Source organism: Perca flavescens, chromosome 18 (genome assembly GCF_004354835.1).
Source record: "Perca flavescens isolate YP-PL-M2 chromosome 18, PFLA_1.0, whole genome shotgun sequence".
Lineage (NCBI taxonomy): Eukaryota > Metazoa > Chordata > Actinopteri > Perciformes > Percidae > Perca > Perca flavescens.
In genome coordinates, this window is record NC_041348.1 from 7466718 (window position 1) to 7487607 (window position 20890).

Here is a 20890-nt window from a genome sequence, read left to right on the forward strand (position 1 = left end):
CAAAAAACATACAGAGGTTGTTCTTAGAGGAGCTGGGGAAATCCATGGTGTCCTCAGAGATTGTGGGGAGAAAGCATCCCCCGCGTACTCTGGCTGCTTCTGCCATGGTGGTGGAGTTAAAGACCAATATTGATGCCCTGGCAGAAACCACCAACACCGTCAATGCCTCTGCTGCCGCCAGCTCCACCAGAAGGAGAGGTGTGTGCTGGTTGTGTACAGGCCTAAAAAAGAGGTCTTCTACCACCTGCACCAAAGTTAACAAGTGCATTTGTAGAGACCACCAGGTCACTTCCTATGGGATTTGCTGGTCTGCTGCTGAAAATGAAGTAAGAACTAAACACACACACATAGCTCCATAATATAACTGGCAAAAATTCAATAATTTCATGCATCAGCCTACAAAGGGAAAATGGTTGAATCTAAATGGGATAAAGTAAAAATGTCAAATATCACCACTTTTCTTCAAAATGAAATGCTGACATTACAGAATGCATGGTTTTATACTGTAAAGGCAATGAGATAAAAACATGTGGTTTTAATGGAAGTCAATGAGGCATTTTTGTCCACGAAGGTGTCTAGAGGGAGTATCTGGTACTACATAAAAAATACTATTGCAGTCAAATCAGTTTTTTGATAATCTTTGACATATCAAAGACTCTAATCACCACCAAAGCCCCATTCCCCTACGATTTATTTTATGGAAAATAATTAATGTTCTGCTGGGTTTTTATTACTTCAAAGAATTAAACTGGCATTTAAAGGGTTATAATCCTGAAATGATTGAATGTTTGGTAGTTTTGAGCAAGTTAGAAGTTGTTAAAGAAATGTATGAAAAAAATCTGAAAAAATATTGATGTGTGACGATTTAATAGCAGTTTTTGTGTGCATGTACATTTTTGTCCATGAAGGTGTCCAGAAGGAGTATTGGCACTACATAAAAAATACTAATGCAATCAAATTATTTTTGTTGCTTATCTTTGACATATCCAAGACTCTAATGACCACTAAAGCCCCATCTCCATATTATTCATTATATGGAAAAATAATATAATAATTAAATACTTCAAATAAATAAACTTGCATTTAAAGGGTTAATATCCTGAAAATGATTGAATGTTTGGTAGTTTTGAGCAAGTTAGAAGTTGATTAAAGTGGCCATATTATGCTCATTTTAAAGCCAGCCATCCTGTTTAGCATACTAATTAAATTCATTCCCACTATTGTCACTACTTCACCTTCTTCCTACACAATTCAAGCCAGCAATCCAGTGTAGCGTCAGCCTTTCAAAATACAGCATTCAAACCGCAATTTCTTCAGAAATTGCATGCTCCAGTTAACTTCTGTCCTACAGCTGGGAATAGACGCGCAAAAATGGCTCACTAGCGCCCCCTACAAAGTAAAAAAAAATTGAGGCCCTGCAGTGCGTTTAACGTAGACTCACGAAACTCGGTACACATATGTAACATGTTGAGATGTACAAAAAACGTCATTAGAGCTATACCCTAAACCCAACAGGAAGTCCGCCATTTTGATTTCAAAGTTCGAAATTAATGCGATTTTGGCCATTTCCACATGTCGTACTTTAACGAACTCCTCCTAGAGATTTCATCCAATCAACTTCAAATTTGGTCTGTGCCATCTTAAGATGTTAAAGATGAAAGTTGTTAAAAGAAAAACTTTTCGTCATAGGGCGTGGCCGTGGTGGGGCAGCCATTTTGTGCGTTTCGCCATCAAAACAGGAAGTGGGTGTAACTTGAGTTTACATTGCCCAATTGGCTCGAAACTTTTCAGGATTCATAAGAGTCCAACCCTGAGGACAAACAAAGGCGATATTTACTTAAAGTCATAGCGCCCCCTAGTGGCAACAGGAACATGCGTGGCATGGCGGCTATTTTGAGTGTTTAGCGATGAACGAGAAAGTGGCTGTAACTACAGTCTACATTGTCATATCTGCTTGAAATTTCAAGCCTATGCACTCGCGCATAGGCGCGACGGCCCGTCCATCGCTGCTTGCATCTTTAATTGTAATTTGAGATTGTACCAGAATAGCTTTACATGGTTTAATTTTCAAAAAACACCATATTTTTGTTGTACTGCACATTGCTGCAGCTCCTCTTCACCCTGTGTCAGGTCTCTGTTTTAGCTACAGAGTGAGACCTCTCAACTTCTGTAACATCTTTGTTGTCAGTCGCACATGCGCAGTAGCTAGGTAAGGATTACGTGAGCTAGCTAGCGGTTTCTCCAACTTCGGCCTGTACAAGGCAGGATTAGCCGGGAGACTTCTAAATGAGGGCGCACATCCAACTTTGTGTGGAATACCTGCAGATCATACAATTTATTTTGTAGATTAGGGTGAATTTGTTTGTGTTGTAGCAGTGTTTTGCCATTGAGAACGTGTGCATGCTAACGGTTAGCCCCCTAGGCCCCTCGTTTCATCTAGTGACATAGAAAGCCGTGCAGATTTTGACCAGCTCACAGGCAGGACACATTCAGAAACCGTATCTCACTCAAAACAGCATGGATATTTTTTTTTCAAAGTTTGTATGCGTGTGGAAGCACCTGAGACACAAAATAACCCCAAATCCCAGAAGAAGTGATTTTTTTGTAATACGGGCACTTTAAGAGATGTATGGGTGGAAAAAAGCAGAAACAAATATTGTGTGATGATTTAATAGCAGTTTTTGTGCGCGTGTACATTTTTGCCACAAAGGTGTCCAATGTTACGGTAAATTTGAGGAGGGCACAAGGGTTAACTCTGAGTGAATCTACTCTGAGTTGATTGAACTCAGATCAGCTGTTTTGGAACCAAAAACTCAGTTTCCCATCCCTGAAACGGGCCTCAAGTCCAACGAGACTAACTGTGAAAGTTTTGTCTAGGATCTGTCGCTAAGTGGAAAAAGAACCAGGTATATGAAGAAGAGGTTGATTGTGGCTGATTAGAAGCCGCTGGACACCTTACACACCTGGAGAGAGAACAGAACACTGCTACACAGAGGCAGTGGTCCTGACAGATATGTTGATGAACAGTTAAACACAGCATTGAATTAAGTAAGAATTAAATGTGGAAATGAACCCCCTTCTTAGTCTTCCACAGTGTGTGTCCTTAGAATCTCAGACAGGCCACATAAATTCAAACGGTCAATTAAAAGACCCTGGCACATTCTAACTTTTCATAGAGGGAGAAACTTTAAAGACAAACTTGTATACTCAGATTGGCTCCAAACCAATCCAACTGTCGTCACCCTTACCAGAAGGCACTTTTAAATGTGGTCCATGCACACAATGCCAACATACGACTAAGTGCATTTCCTTTTTTCATACCATAACAACAAAAAAGTACGAAATCTAAGGCACAATTTCCTGCACGTCCACAGGAGTCAGAAATGCTAACAAAGACAGTCCAGTTGCCCTGCATTTTGCACACACAGTATGACATACTGGTGTACTGGCATTTACAGAGTTCAACAGTTCAAATTTCCAGACGAGGAGGTAACCTAAAGCCAGCCTTAGATGTGAAGCATATTGGATAACTGAACTAGAGACCCACGCACCTTAGGGAAAATATGAGGACCTGGAGCTCAGGGTCTTCCTGTAGAATGTCCTGTCTATTGACATATCCTGGAACAGGCTTTTTTTGCCATGCCTTCATTTTTTAGGGCCATTGACAGAATGCTCCCTCCTTACATTGCTTCACTGTTAGAGTGAAACTCCGGCCGTTATCACACATCGTCCAACAACAGGGGCGTACTGACAATCTGTGCATTCTGGAAAAGTCCAGAACGGCCGTCCAACCGACGGCCGTCGGCAAAAAAAAAAAAAAAAAAAAAAAGGTCTATTAAAGTGATATTAACAGCCAACAGCAGGGGGCACAAATACAATTACTTATATAATACGTGTAAAAATAAAACTGAAGAAGAAGAGTTGGCCTACATCATTAGACGTGAGTTAATTTCACATCAGCATTACTGGTAAGTGCCAGGAGCAGGAAACACTATAGGCTGCCTTTATCCCTATTTTAGCGAACTGCATGTTGTCAGCTCAACATGAGGATGTTTAATAATTTCTGTTAGGTTAATTTGAAACATTAAACGCATTAGAAATGAATCGTGGCTTGACCGCAATTTTTCACTTGGTTGTATATGAGAGGTTATAGTGAACTCACTTTTGCTGCTAGGATGAAGATTATGATATTAAATTAATCGGGAAGACATCAGGCATGCATTGGTACCACTCTAAACATGCTAACAAACAGGGAAGGGGGCTAAATAATTCACCAAATGTAACCAAAAGTTTAACCATAAAAATCCTAGCTTGCACTTTCTGTCTGTCTTCCATCAAGTGCAGTTTTTCCTTGTCTTTCATATTTTGTTTTCTATTGTCGAACTGGCAAAGACCTGGTGGTTGTTTGTGAAAGCTTCAGAAACAACATTGATAGGGCCTAGTCATTTTCATTATTTCACAGCCTTAATATGAATCAAAAGTGTAATATGACATTGAGAAAATATTAAATAGGTTATTCACTGCAAATTTTTTAACACAAAGTAACACGTTATATACATTTATATTTGAATAGTTATAGTATATAATAACTAACACTCTCAGTGTAGTTTTGGTATAGGCCTACAATATATCTAATCCCCATGTTCAGGTACAGCAAGTAGCCTACTTTATCTCTGAAAGTGTTGTCAGTAATACTCTATACTGTTTACAAGTTTGTGTAATTTGGGGTTTCTGTAGCCAGTGACATTCATTATTCATTATTTGTATTTTAATTTCAATGCAGATGTAATGGCATTGTACATTTTTTGTTTTTATTTGAAGGCTGAGGCTTCATTAATAAACACAACCCCATTATCATTTGAGATGTTACTTGCTATGAATACCTTGTCTGATAGGCTACAGTATTGTGGCATTGTATCAGGACATCCTGGCTAGTGTCTGTCACGCACGGCTAAGGGCAAATGGCCGGATGATGGGCCTATTTGAGAGAAAGTCCAGGGCTGTTTTTTAGCCCCAGTACGTCCCTGTCCAACAACCTGCTCTTACTTAAGGTCCCGAAGGTACAGACAGAGCTAGGGAAATCAGCATTCTTTTTTTAATGCGCCAACCACCCAGAACAAGCTTTAACAATCAGTTAAATAAATCTTCTTCCGACATATGGGAAATGTAGAGCAATGGTGTTAAATAGTCCTGTTTGTGGTTGTAATTGTTTTTAGTAATTTAATTGTTTTTGATTTTATCTTGATTATTTTATAATTTATTTGGTTATGTCCTTGATTTCACATAATTTTTTGAATGACTGCATGTCCTTGTTTCTACTCCAGTCATTGTATTTCACAAGTTTTGCATTCTTTGTGTATTGTGTTCAAAATTATATTGTGTATTAATTTTCTTTAAACTCGGCTACATTGAAAATGAGGACTTGGCCTCAATTGTAGCTCTGAGTACTAAATAAAGGTTGATGATGATGAATTGACGCAGGTGGACTTATTTGGCCTGTGGCTATTTTTGGTGGTTGATTTTGGATTATTCTTGATTTAATAACATGGGGGCAGTGAAATGGTTTAAAATTTAGACTGTCTTTGAAATCCACTGAAGTATTCTGCATGTTTATTGAAATCTACAGAGAAATAAGAAAAATATTTTTTGTGGGTAAAGTTGACGGGCAGTTGTGTGTTATATACTTTGAGTTATGTCTTTTTTATGTACCACTGACTTAAAAAAAAGTTTTTATCATATGTGTGATAATGGAAACACCTCGAGACAGCTGTGGATCATCGTGTAAACATGACTTGTATTTAAGCACCATGCACTATGTAACTTTACTACAAGAACCCATAAACCTTTTTGGCTGGATCCGAATCACGGGCGGATACAAAAAATGTTAACAGACTATTAACAAAATTGCAAGATAGGGCATGCCTTGGCGGAGGTCTGTGCTCTCTGAGTATATATATATATAAACATAAACACGCGGCAGTACAATATATTGCGGTTATCACACAATCTTTTCTTAACATGGTGGTTCTCTGATCACAGCATGTGAACAACTTGAGGAAACAGAACAGCCAGCTGAATCTAAGCGTGAACTAAAGAGAGTTACTTGTGGACCCCTTGTAAGCTCAGTTTTCTGACCTGGCTATTTCTAAAACCCTGCGAATGGCCATGAGCCTATAGCTCAGATGTCCTCTCAGAACACAGGGCCCCTGTCCGTCCCCAGAGTTAAAAAGAAGTCAGCAGGCCACAGGGCCTTTTCCCATTATGCCCCCTTGAAAAATCTTTCTATGGAATCCAATCTTTAAATCCAAAACTCATCTTTTTGCCTTAACTTTCAATTATTTGCTTATTCTTTCATTATCCGGCTGGCGGGTTGGTCTCAAGTCTCAATGTAATATAAGCTGCGTAATCCTGCCAATAAGAATAATATTAACCTTTGGAAAGCCACTGCTTCTCAATAAACCTCTGGTGTTTGTGTCCCACAAACACTGCTGTTTCTCTGTCTCTCCCTCCCTCCCTCTCTTTTTTCTTAGGCTTCTCTGTGCTGGGCCATCGGCCATCCCGGTTGTAAATGATCCGCTCAGTTTTGCTTCTTGTATGTTTGGTAACCTGTCCTCTTTCCCGGTTGCATGGTGGAGAGGAGGTTGTATGGGTCAGGCTCTAGCTGTTTGGCGACACCTGAAAGCTGCTTGACATCCTCCTGGACCCATCTTTCTCACTTATGTTCTAGGGATGTAACGATATGTCAAATGTTGCAATACCGCAATAAAAAAATGTATCAATACCAATGTGGGAATGACAAAATCTACAATATTACATTATGTCACTAGTACAGCTGCGTTCTCCTATCTCTCTTGTGTATATATCATTGAAAACTGTGTTTTCCTCAATCCTTGTGTGCAAGAAAAGCAGTGACAACCACCGTCTTCACAGAGAGATTGGAAACGAGAAATTGTCGGATGAAGAAGATACTTGCGGCGACGAAATTAAGATATTGAATTTGAGATTGTGGATGCTCCATTGACAAGCTCATGTGTGGCAGATAGCCTTTCTCTCTTCCCCAGTCTTTGTTTAAGGTTTGTTTAGGGCCTCAACACAGCCTGCAAGCACTTCCGGTCGGTGGAGCAATGGTGGTTTCCCCGGTTTCTTGGTTTATACAAAAAATGGGAAAAAACTGAAAACAGACGTTTTCATTCTTAGGAGCCCTCCAGAAAGCTCAGGTACTTTCCCCAATTTCTAGGTATATGCATCCAATCTTGCAAACCGTTTATATGACATTTTTTCAAACGCCCTAGCCATCTCACAAGCCCACTCCTGGATTGACAGCACCCCTTCATTCCTCCATCCTCTTAAAATAATCTGTCTAACACAGCAGAAGCTGCGCATTATTATGAGTCCCTCGCCGACAAGTCACTCCATATTCTTTATGAACGCCATCGTCTTTTGGGGGGGCATTTAAGTGCCTTGACTCCATCCTTGGCCTTGATTTCAAGTTTGGCAGGATACAGGATTCTGAATCTCACCTCTCTTTCATGAAGCTTTTTCTTACACTCCTTTAAAGCTTTAGTGCGTAACTTTTTGATATTAATGAACATCCGTTACATTCAAGCCATTGCCAAATGAGTTGCTACAAAGCTAATCAAGAGTATCAGCTCCACACAACTCTCTCTGTATCTCTCAGCATGGCTATGTTCTGAAGATTGTGTCATCTGGTGATTTTCGCGCACAGAAACTCGAGGGAACATAATTACCTCTTCTGAAGAGTCAATCATGTTTTTTTAATCCTCCGTGTCCTTCGTGGTTACCAAACTTTCTGCTTGGACTCAGATAAACTCTTGGTAATAAAACAGCAGAGCACTCTCTACCCGTTGAGTCGAAAATCAAGCGCTAAGTGGAACAGCCCTGGAGGCCTGGAGAACTTCCGTTGTATAATATGCAGCGTTTGTTTTGTTGCATTTGTTTTCGGGGATTGTGTGCATTTCTTTTTGCATCATTTCTGTTTTTTGGGTTTTGTGCTTTTCTTTTTGCATTGTTTGTGTATTTGCAGCGTGTTGCTGTGTGCTGGCATGTGTTGTCAAATTTATGAAGATGTTTTCTTAATTTGCTTGTGTTTTGTCTATTTGCGTGTGTTTCATTAAGTTGCAGTGCGTTTTCCCCTGTTGGCCACCGCATTTAATGAATTCTTCAATCACAGCAGTTAATCTGAACACAGAGAAAAAAGATTACCTGTTGTAGTTGGGAGCCTCTCTGCGGGCAGCCTCCTTGGATTCTTATTTCCCTTGTTCCAAAAAGAAAGCAAAAACAGTTTTGCTGTCTCCAGTTGTCTTTAAGTCCAGTTACAGCATATGTGTGTCAGCAGGAAAGCAGTCTCCTCTCCACAATTGATAGAGTGCTGAAGAAAAATCCCATTGCAATAAAGCAACTCTACAAGGTACCTTTTGAGAAGAATGGTAAGGGAGAGAAGGAGCTGAGGTACAGTATGGACAGGTAATAATTCATTATTGTACAGTACACAGTGCTGTAATCTCCTTGTCTTTCAGTATTGACAATTACAACCTGTATATGCAGAATATGTAACACAACATGGTAACTGTATGATTTACAAAATCAACTGTAAATTATTTCCTAAATTTCTAAATTGCTTTACTAATTTTTATAGAAAGTGATGGAGCTGGAAAGTGATGAATAACCACACATTTTTGTGTATGATGATTGGCAGGATTCAACTTGACTGAAGTCAGGAGACATGGGCGCGTTGTGTTTGATCAAGCCATGTCTTTGGAGACACACTCAAAACAGCTCGTCAAAAATTGCTTTTATCATCTTAGGAACATCTGTAAAATACGCAAAATATTGTCAAAAAAGGATCTGGAAATGATAATTCACGCTTTCATATCAACAAGACTTGACTACTGCAATTCTGTTTTTTACTTGTCTGAATAAGTCCGCCCTGAACAAACTGCAAATTGTTCAAAATTCTGCTGCTAGACTTTTAACAGGTGCTCCTCGAAGGTCTCATATCACTCCAGTCTTGTCGGCTCTCCATTGGCTCCCTGTAAAATTCAGGATTGATTTTAAGATTTTAGTACTGACTTTCAGAGCCTTAAACGGTCAGGCCCCAGAGTACATCCTGGACCTTTTGAAGCTGTATTCCTCTGGCCGGACTCTTCGGTCCGCTGGCCAGAACCTGCTTGTAGTCCCTAAGACTCGTTATAAGACCAGAGGGGACCTGTCTTTTGAGTTTGTTGCTCCCAGACTATGGAACGCCCTGCCCCTGTCCATGCGTCTGGCAGACTCTGTTGTCTCTTTTAAAAAGGATCTGAAAACATGTTTATTTAGGAAAGCTTTTGGTTGTTGGGTTTTCACTAGTGTCACTTTAATTTTACATATGTATATACATTTTACATTGTTTGTTTTACCTCTTCTTTTGTACAGCACTTTGTGATTTTATCTGTGAAAAGCGCTTTATAAATAAATTTTACTTACTTACTTACTTACTTATTATTGGTCAGCGAGCCACTGTTTATGGGTAACTACCGTTTTTTTCAACCTATTTCATCTACCCCTATTTTCCTATGTTTTTGTGTGTAAGTGACTAATGGGAACAACAATCTTTGACATTGGTCCAGTATGAAGCTAGATCGCTGCAATCAGCAGTGGCGAAAAAAGCTACAATGTAAGTTAATAGGGCAATTGTCCAGCTTGTATTTACCTTCACAAAAGTTCTTGTTTTCCCGCTCACAGGCTCAGATTAATATTCTAAATGTCTGACAACATTATGGAAAGGATTTCTAAGGAGTCCTACTTCTTTATTAAAGAGTACGATCCTTTTTTTGGCGCCTGGGTAGCTAACCTGGTAGAGCAGGCGCCCATATATAGAGGTTTACTCCTTGACACAGCGGCTATGGGTTCGACTCTGACCTGTTGTCCTATGCTGCATGTCATTCCCCCTCTGTCTCCCCTTTCATGTCTCAGCCGTCCTATATAAATAAAGGCCTAAAATGTCAAACAAATTATCTTAAAAAAAAAAAAAAGAGTAAGATCCTTTTTTTTTTTTTTATAAAACATATGTCCATATTGCTAAACCCACCAGACTCCATGTAAATAAACAGTAATTTTAGCATCGTAAAATACACTTAATTCAAAGTCGACAGAAACAAAATAAAACTATGAAAAGCCATTTTGAGTTGTCTTTCCACTTTTCCAACCATCGCTCTAGTTTTGGTTAAAATAAACACATAGTTTACCGATTAAATGTGGAAATATATTTTCTATTTACACGCTAAAAGTATAGCTTTTTTAAATGGAGTCTGGTGGGTTTAGCGCTAGCGAATTTAGAGCAGTTTCTGGTTAAATATAGAGGTCTTAAAGAGGTTTTAAAAGTCTTATCTCTGAAGGGATCCTTTCCATAATGTTGTTAGACACTTAATATTAATCTGAGCCTGTCAGCGGCAAAACTCTTGTGAGCACTCTTGTGAAGGTAAATTCAAGCTGGACAATTGCCCTATTAACTTACATTGTAGCTTGTTTCGCCTCTGCAGCGATCTTGCTTAATACTGGACCAATGTCAAAGATTGTTGTTCCCATCAGTCCCTTAGATACCAAAACATAGGAAAATAGGGTCCAGGTTGAAAAAAACGGCAGCTACCCTTTATTGTACCAGCACTTAAAGAGCGATGGAGCTGGAGGCTGATGAATCCCCACACATTTTTGTGTATGATGATAAGGCAGGATTCAACTTGACCAAAGTCAGGAGACATGGGCGTATTATTGGTCGCCGAGCCACTGTTAATGGGCCAGGCCAGCGTGGAGGAAACATTACAATGTGTGCTGCCATATGTGAGAATACTGCACTCAGCGACATTCCCATCATTGGGCCCTATAACACACAGTGTCTCTTCACTTTCCTGGAAACTCTTTACAGGGATATTATTCCTGACAATGAGAGGGGGTTGGTAAGAAATGACTTGCCAACATATGTTATAGTTTGGGACAAAGTAAGTTTCCATCGTTCAAAGACAGTTGGGGAATGGTTTGTTGCCCACCCATGTTTTTTTTGATGTAGTTTCTCCCACCATACTCCCCATTTCTAAATCCTATTGAGGAGTTATTTTCAGTATGGAGAAGATGGATGGTATATGATCACTGTCCTCACGACTGGTTGTCCTTACCCAGTGCAATGGATGGTTGTGAGGATATCACAGCAGATTGTTGTAGGGGGTGGCTGCGTCATGCCAAAAATATTTTTCCTTTGTTGCATTGCAGGGGAGGACATCAGGTGTGATGTTGATGAAATGTTGTGGCCAGACAGAGAGGAGAGATTGGAACACCCGTGAGGTTGATACATTTGTAGGATCTTTTCTTTTCTTGCACATATTGTACAGTAGTTTCTGATCATTTTGCTGTTGTATATCTTTTTTTCTGTACAAGCATTCTTTATGTATTTGTGGTTGGCTGGTGTGTACATAAAATGAGTGTCAGGCCCGCTCCCTCTGAATAGTAGGTGTCAGGGGCGATTTCAGGATTTTTTTGAGTGGGGTGCCACCCCGGGCGCCCCCTCTAGAGGGGGGGGGGTCCGGCAGGTGTGTGTGTGTGTGTGTGTGTGTGTGTGTGTGTGTGTGTTTTAATTGCTGGGGAGGATCCAGCTGCTTGTTAGCTTCTGCCTCACAGCAAGTTGGCACTGCAGAGTTTGATCCGGTTTCCTCCGGTTTCCTCCGGTTTCCTCCCAACATAACAACATGCATGCTTGGTAACTAAGACTACAGTTGAAAATTTGTCAGAGTCAGATTGTAGACGATTCTTCAGTTAGTCCATTCCAGTCACTTTTGTTTGTTTCAGTCACTTATCTCTGAGTACACTGTCTGCATTTGGGTTCAAATTGTCATTGTCATAAATGTTTTGTTGAAAGTATAGTGTGTGCCATTGCTGACATCAATACTATTCAGCTGCCCACATATACAATGTTTGCAATTGAACATAGTGGGTAACTGTCGGACTGGAGGGAAAAAGGGGACTGAGTACCCAGGGCCCTCATGTGAGGAGGGCCCAAAAAGATGCTAGAATGAATAACTGTGGATGTGGGGAGGGGCCCATAGAAAATGCCTTTCTACAGGGGCCACAATTTTGTGGTACGCCCCTGGTAACTATCACACTTCTAAAGTACACTCATTTGACTTTTAATTATGGACATGTAATTTTAGCAAATCCAGACAGCTAGCATCTGTCCAATTCGAGTTTTCTATAACATGACTAAAACAACTTTTGAACGTAAACGTGTTCCACCAAAACAAGTTCCTTCCTGAGGCTATTTTGCAGCCGCACAGTAGTTCTGTCCGGAGCTTAGCGCCGCCCATGATGATTGTGATTGGTTTGAAGCAATGTCAATAAAGCAGACAACGTTTTTCCCCCATCCTGGAATTCTGTGTGTACTAGCCAGACACTCCTTTGCAGCGCTGTGGAGGAAGGTCTGATAACCCCCCCGCATGTCTAGCTCCTGTAGAGGCTTAGATGCTTTGAAAAATGTTGCCTCTTTTCTTTCCCTTTAGCATCAATGTTGTAAAGTAAAATTTTATTGTATTTAATAAAACCGCCCAAAACCTTAAATTATTGTTCAATAAATTTCCCTTCAGTCAAAAGTCTCCAGACAAGATAATGTTTTGGGCTTTTCCGCCTTTATTTCATAGGACAGCTAGGTGTAAAAGGGGACAGAGAGGGGGAAGACATGCAGGAAATCGTCACAGGTCGTATTCGAACCCTGGACCTCTGCGTCGAGATCAAATCATTCCAAACCCACATTATCACTGCCAGAGCGGTAGATGGCTCTGTCACCAGGTTTGATATAGCTGGCTCATCATTGAGCAAATAGAGCTGTGACTCTCTGTCAGTCTGGCTACAGTGCTGAACGAACCCTTGGGTTGTTCTTATTTTCCTCTAGTAATGATGAGTAATAGGCTGCTGGGACTTCCTATACTTTTTCAGATTGTCTTGCAAGACTAAACAAGATTCTTCCAGATTGGTGGACCTCCATTTTCCCACAAGTTTGCATTTTAATTTGCAGGTTTGGGAGTTATACCATAGAGCGTTCCTTTGTTGCATCATCGTCCTTTTTTAGAGGAGCAACAGAGTTGAGTGTTGTTTGCAGTCAGCCTGTAACACTGTCTACAAGATGATCAATTGGAAAGGGACTAAAGTTAACATAGGAGTCCTCTGTTGTTGAGGAATTGCATCTAATTAAATGCCGATGGAATTTAGCCACAGCACTATCAAGTAGACATCTAGTGTAGAAACTAGTGCATATAGCCAGGTACTAATTATGTAAAAGGTATTAAAAATGGTCTGATAAAAGTGTTCTGTGGAAATACAATTAAATCTTCAATTTCAATGCAAGGTTGGTTAAAACAGTGAGTGGGTTTATGTACACTCTAACTGAAGCCAGTACAATTGTGAGATAAATGCAATACTAAGGCAAAACTTGCTTAACACTCAGAAAAAACTTTTTATTGTTTTTTCATTTTGTTAAGTAAATCCAGCAAGAACAGCCAGACAATTGGAAGAGCCCTTTCATTAATCTATACACAAACAAATATAGAAACCAATGACTAGACTCCTCCAGTCAATTTACAGAGGCTCTTCTCCTGGCGGCCTAGGACTCCTCTCATCCATTCGTCTTTCAGTGGCTACTCTCCTTCAGTTGGCCTGCAGATAGTATCAGGAATTTAAAGATTCTAGCATGTCAATTCTGCTTTTTAAGTTATTGGTGTTCTCTTTGTTTAAATAAATACATGGACATTGTTACATTTTACTGTTATGTCCCTTGATGTGGTATGTGTAACAGGGCAAAAGTGTTGATGCATGATTTGTTACTTTGCACAGTTTTATTGTCATGTTTTAAGATTGTTTGCTGTCTTTTTATCATGTACTGTTTTTAACACAAACAGCTAAACCTACCGCTCCTGAACTGCACACCCACAACTCACAACAGCAAATCAACACAAGGGGCAGAGGACTGTATTACGAATCAAGATCAACATGCCCTTGATTTCCTTCAGTTACCCGGCTTCACCTAACCTAACAACCACGGTCCCTGTGTCACAACGGTGGTTAACAACTAGTTCAATCAACCCAGGGTTTCCCAATCCAGCGACGTGCGCGTTCACATAAAAAGGCAGTGTTTGTGCAGCATGACTAATTGCAAACATCTACCAGAGCCGCATATTTAAAAAAAGAGAGCAAACTATAATTCTACATAAATATGAAGAACACAGACACGGTTTTACAGGCAAAACGCAATACAGTTGCTGCTTCCTAAAACAGGAAGGAAAGCTGGCAAAAAAATAGACGACGCTGTAAATCACAACGCTTATCAATATCACTTCCCCATCAGTCAGGCACAAGATCTGACCATAATTACACTTGTGCTTTCCATAAACTGTCGTTGCTTTAGCTATTATTTCAGTTGCGACCCCCGGCATGAAATACAAAATTCAAACCGATGTGTGGCATTGGCAAGACACGGCTCAACAAGCCGACAAATAGCACATACACAATTACAATTCCACTGAAAATCTTTATCTTTCATAAAAATACCCATCAGGGAATGTTATCGGGGTTGTCGGTCTCTAAATGTTTTTATTTTTCTGAGCGCACCTCTCTGTCTCTCTCTCTCTCCGCGCACCGAGCTCCACCTGATCTTCTAAGAACGGTGACGCTGTTAACAGTCGAGTACTGATTGATCAGTAGGCGGTGCTTTTACACTGGTTGATCTCTAATCTCCAACATAACCTGCTCCCGACCAGCTTAGGTGTTCAGCATAAGTTACCACGGCGATTGAACCCGGTAACAACTGATCCACCGTCTTGATACAGAAAACCCTGGGTTGAACCTGAAGTTACCTCGTTAACGCCAAATCTTGCTTCGTAGTACAGGCCTCTGGTGTACAGGACCTATTTTAATTTGCTTTAATTCAATCTACCATACCCCCTGCCAGATACGGCCTGTTGTACACTATACATCTTTGTTAACACGTGACAGCAATGTGAAAGCAAAGTAGGTCCTCACTTCGCTTTCAGGAATTGAGAAGCGTAAACTATATGGCAAATTGTTTAATAATTCCCCAGTTCTTAGAAATTTGAAAAGGCTTTAAACTTACTGTAGTCTAGTGGATAATTGCTTTCAGTAAGCAGGAGGTTGGGTGGAACTTCACATTCCTGTAACCACGTCTAGATCCAAAGTCCACTCTGTGCTGAAGCTTTATTGGCTCTCTGGGCAGATGCAAGCCACAAATGGTCTGCCCAGTGCTCTAGCAATTGAGGAAAACATCTTTTTTGTGGAGGCAGCTATCCTGCTCATGGGTGGACATTGCCGTTGCTCTGTTTGGTCTTTCAACGTTTCTTCTTTACACAATTGTGTAGTGGAAAAAAATAAAAACCCAATGTTAATATTAATTGTTTTACTTCCAATACTGACTCACTTTGTGTATGAAAAGCTTTGCATAGAGGGGCTTTCATATTGACACTACATAAGTGAAAAATACATGAAAAATAAATAAATGCCAGTACATGTTAATGTTCAAGATAGTTGAACCTACGAAGGACTGCAAACTGTAGCAATACAGTCTGTTGTTTTGCTAGTAAATCTCAATCTGAAAGCTCAATTGTCACAGAATGAACAAAACTTTGATGTGTTACCCTGTAGCTGGCTCCTGTCCTGGTCCCTGGTCAGAGAGATGACAGGTGTAGTCTTGCCAGGCTTCTTCTTTTTGCTGCACAGTTTTTTTAACTTCTTGAAGAAACCACAGGTTGTTTTCTTGGCTGTGTTCCGATGAGGTTCTGGATATGTAGGCATTCCCAGCTGTGTCCTCAGTGCTCTCACAATAGCCTCCTCAAAAGTGGGATCCCCTGATTTTATGACCTCTTTCAGTTCATCTACTGAACCAAACTCCAGCTGGAGGTCGCTAATGCCAGCTTGGTAAATGTCTTTGAAACTCCGACCCATCAAGGTGTCATAGAAGTGGTTGTACAGCATAGGGTCCACATCTTGAATCTGTTGAATCACTTTCTTTACAACCTCACTAATCATTTCACTGTTTTCAATACCGATGACAATAAGCATCTCACGAACCAGCAGAGTCAACAGGGATGCATGAAAATTGCCTCCCAGCAACTGTGCCTGCATTAGCTCAAGCGGCTCAGGGATAACTTCATATGTGACGATATTTTCTTGACTCAACACTGGAGCAATGTTAGGAGAAGGAGTTACAGGCACTACTTCTAAATGGTCCCCTGCTGCATGTCCTACAAACACAAAGTCAGGATCTACAGACAATTGTTCGAAAGCGAGTGGAGATGGATAATAAGACTTCTCTGAGTGTAGTTCTGACCAAAGGAGAACCTGCACAGCACAACGAGTAACAACCTCTGCTGTCCTCAGGTAAAGGGCATGAGCAACAATGCCTGAGTCGGTGACACCCTTTCGCCTCAGGTTTCTATAGATCACAGTGTCACAAATGCGAGTTCCGGCTGGCACTAACGGAATCTGGTAGTCACGTCCAGTCATTACCACATTAAAGGTTCTGTCTGTGAGTTCCCTTAGTTTAACGACCTCCAGCCAACTGTCTGTCTGCACTGCCCCCTGCAGATCTACTTCCAAAAAATCTTGTACCAGTTCGTCAGCTATATTCTTGATAGATTCCATCTCTATGGGACTTAAACGAGAAGAATGGTCCTCCGTTTTAGAAATTACTGTAATTGAACTGAAGGGACACCTATCAGAATGGGACTCTGTGTCGTTGGTGTCAGGCACAGCACCTGGTATGGAATCCAAACCACAATAGGAGGACATGGCAGACTCTTGTCTATCTAATTTCCTGTCTTCCACAGTCAAAATGTGTGTCTTTGAGCCAACTCTAATACAAACATCTCCATGGTTGCTAGGGCTCATTTCACAGTTTGACATTTGAGTGTTTTTTAGGACTTTCAGCATGCGAATGATGTAAGTCTTCACCAATTTCTTTAAGTCACTTTTGGAATTTAAATTGAATATAGGGGGCTCCACTTCTCTGCCTGGTTCATACAATGCAGTCTGGCTCCGCTGATCTTCAGTCATCTTTTGAGCTTGCTGCTGAGCTTCGAAGGCTCCTGTCAGTATGGTGGCAAACTGACGAACCATATCTGTAAGTTCTCCAATGGAAGTCACACAGCCACTGACAAAAATCACAGGAAGTCTAGACTCCAGGGCGGGAGTCTGAGTGAACAAAGCCAAGACTGAGTTGACGGTCTTTGAAATGTGTCTCAAAAGTGACTTGGAGAATTCCTTAGTGGCCACAAAATTCTGGACTTTGATCTTCAGGGCATTAGCCAGCGCCTGTTCAATAGAATCCCCCAGGTAGATGTGGATTCGGTCCTCAGTTAGGCCGAGGACAGATGGAGAAAAGGTGCCGTAGTTTCTCATGTATCTGTAGACCTGTGGCATTACGACATCCACAATAGCCTCTGCAAAGATCTGGATGATATCCATGCAAGAATTGGCCAGCCCAGCTGTCGTCACACAGCTCACCAAGCCATTTGTCATTAACTCCCAATGCCTGAAAGAAAGCAGTCAATGTTGTGGCATAAAGATTCAGATACCCATCTGAAAAAAACTAATTTATTCACAATTTTTACACAAATGTAAATTTTTGTACAATACAAAGACATAAAACGTTTGTTTTAAAGAAGGGTTTGGATTCAATGTAAGGGATTCCCTCTGCCATTTTCAATTCACCTTCAACATTCACAATTCATGTATGCACTGCCACTTTGCCACTTTTATAATAACAATGTGGTCATGACTTGACATGTCCTAATAATACTTGTAAAGACTATATTTTTAGCTGTAGCACTTACTTTGTGGTAATTTGTATCAAACATTTGTTGATTGTAAAACAGACTTCCTTTGGATCAACATGTGGCAGGTCAATATGCAGAGTATCAGGCGTTTGCACCAATGCAGCGGAACACCCTGATTGGTTCTGGGCTGGTTGTTCAATCATAGTGATGTTCCTCAAGAAGTCTGAAAGAAGCAAATTAAACCAAAAAACGGAGCATTTTCATCTTTGCAGATGTGGTATTTTTGCAGGGTTGTGTAGGGTCTTTAATTAAAAAAAATCTAGCCTTTATGAAACTAGTACAGTGCCTGTTCAAAATGTGACTCATTCGAAAGGGCTGATTGCTTGGCCTATGGTAGTGCTGCTTGTAGAATTATCCAGAACCAAATTGTACACCCAAATTATTTACAGTAGGACCCCAAATCACTTAATGTGCAATGTGTGTTTGTGAGTAGAGAGAGAGAGAGAGAGAGAGAGAGAGAGAGAAAGAGAGAAAAAAAGGTGGAAGGCAATGCAAATAAACATTTTAGTGTTGTCTTTTTTTTGTCAGTGATATTGCATGTTGATTTCACCAAAGTCAGTGTTTAATGACGCCGATGTTGTGTTGTCTTGTTAATTTAAAGAATGTAACACTTCAGTAGAGGTGATTTCCATACAGGCTTAGTGGCTTGACGGTTAACGTTGAAGAATGGATTTGATTTGCGGGGGTATTTTGCTGACACTAATGTTATACAGTAAGTGTTATAAGTTAGCAGTAGACTTAATTAACCGGACCCAGGGTGAATCTGATAACTGCTGTCTTTGCCCGGTCAGCTCCAAGATAGTCTTGCACAGCGCTGTGGAGGAAGCTCCAAGATTAGGTTATGTTCTACCTCTGTTTAGAAGTGGTGATTGTACAGCTCAGAACAATATAAATTGATATAGTGTTTGGCTTTTGTTTGATATTTAGTGTTGGTAAATCACCCAACTTTTGTATTCATGAAAACAGCATAATTTCAAAGTGGCTTGATTGGTGCATATTTTTCCATGTAGCTCTCAGTCTCGCCCCCACCCCCCCACCCAATCGCTAGCAGATGGGTCTGACCCAACAAAAATCGCAACATCACAGCAACACGAGTTTGGAGTTGCTTTTTTTGAGAATGCAATGTATCATCACTGACATGAAGATGGAATATAATGAAGCTGACTAGCTCAAAGGTTTCACGTTGCCTCGAGTTCAAGCACCCACGGAAAATACTGAGCATCCACGTGTGCCAGACTGCCAGTAGGCTACATTCATTTTAAATTTAAATATTGCAGTTGGTGCTAAGTGGAGCGTGTGAACGCTGATCGCGGTTAGCTGTCAGTTAAACTTCTCATCTCCAATCCTGTCTATAGAGCTCCAGCCAGCTCACAGCTGGGTCTGTGAAGGTTGACAGGCCGGGTGGCAAGCCGGCAGGCATCCGCCGTCACGTCCGCCTGTCACGTCAGACTGTGGAGCTTCTGAACTCTGACACAGTCGGACCAAATTTGCAATTAGCCATCAATTTTCATAAAACAGCCCTACTATGTTGATGTCTCTCATAAAAAAGTCTCAGAAGTGAATTTAGTAATTAAGTAGCAGACGAACAAAATCTCTTAAGTTTCCAGTTGTTGGCCACAACAGCAATCCATGGTTGTTGTGATTGTTGCAGCACTTTGCACACCAACACACTTAACTTTGAATTTCTGATTGGGCAGGTCAGCTGTCAATATGGGTTATTACCCAGTGTGCTTTGTTGAATGGTCTCAATGTTTTATGTGCAGTGTGCATTTAGTTTCCATGCCTATTGGGTTTCCAAAACAGTGATTAAATCTACCGAAATGGCCACCATAACAGTGGAGTATGATGTGTAAGATGTTGACTAAAGATACCAAAACTCCTCCGGTAGCCCCTCAAATAAAAAACGAACAGTCCCTTACTAACGTTTGGGAAAAATGTATTGAATAAAAACCTTTTTTGGTATAGTTAGCCAAGGTGCAAGAATAATCATCAGCAAGTGTAATACCAACTCACACGCTGATGTAAATTATTTTGGTGTTTGACCACAGTCAAAGAATTAGAGCCAGCTTACCTTGTTCCTGTATTAGAAATGATGGTCCGGTAGCTAGGTTTGTAGAAATAAAAACGGTCAGAATTTTTTTTAAGATATTTCTCTCAGAAAGTTTTCTGTACTGTTCAATCCTCTACTGGAATAGTCTCTGAAACAACTAACCACAGGAAGGGTTCCACTGTGATGTCACTCCATTATGACAGAGTTCTAGAATTTTTTTTTCGTCTGTCAACTGTCATACTATCATAACATTCTCCACCACCATAATATATACTTTTACACTTTGAAAGAACAAAGTACACACAAAGAACACACCCAGCCTCACCAGGTTGGGTGTGCACCCCATGTGCTGAGGCTCAGCCCGGGGATCAGTTCCGACTCAAGTCTTTTGCCGCATGTCATCCCCCGCATTCCCACTTTCCCTTGCTGTCCTATCCTTAAAAAAGGCCAAAAGAATTCTTAATTCCTTGTTCATTTTTTTTCAACCTGGACCCTTTTTTCACATGTATTGGTGTCTAAGTGACTAATCTTTGAAATTGGTCCAGTATTGAGCGAGAACACTATAACCGGCAGCCGCAAACTAGGCTGCAATGTAATGATATACAGTATTTATTGCCACAGACAGGCTCAGGTTGTTATTCTGACAACATAATGGAAAGGATCCCTACAGAGAGACCGTTTTGTTAAAGAGTAAGATCATTTTTGTTTAACCAGAAACAGCTCCAAAATTGCCATCGCCAAACCAACCAGACTCAATATACAGTAAATAATCAATACTTTTAGCGTGTATAGAGCAAGCATATTTCCACATATAAATTTTGACAGATTTGCAGTAAGTGAATATAAAAAAAGAAATTCAAAGATACAGATTTGGAGGGCCCATACTGTTTAAACATCCTTTAAACCTAAGGGGGTTAACACTCCCGTTGAAGGCTTTTTTCTTGTGACATCAAAGTGA

General features: G+C 40.5%; 1 protein-coding gene across 2 annotated transcripts; it reads right to left on the reverse strand.

The window, feature by feature from the left end:
- Nucleotides 1-13603: 13603 nt before the first annotated feature.
- LOC114573663 (uncharacterized) lies at nt 13604-20043 on the reverse strand. Of its 2 annotated transcripts, XR_003694923.1 has the most exons (5): nt 19954-20043; nt 17880-18045; nt 15684-17578; nt 15146-15389; nt 13604-13692 (listed from the first exon to the last, which is right to left on the reverse strand). XR_003694923.1 is itself a non-coding variant. In XM_028605947.1 (4 exons), the coding sequence occupies exons 2-4, from the start codon at nt 18023-18025 to the stop codon at nt 13667-13669; spliced, it is 2067 nt and encodes a 688-aa protein (XP_028461748.1). In that variant the 5' UTR covers nt 18026-18045; nt 19954-20043; the 3' UTR covers nt 13639-13666. The 2 variants fall into 2 exon arrangements, 1 of the variants encoding a protein (XP_028461748.1); XM_028605947.1 differs by lacking the exon at nt 15146-15389 and having other exon boundaries at nt 13639-13692.
- Nucleotides 20044-20890: the final 847 nt, after the last annotated feature.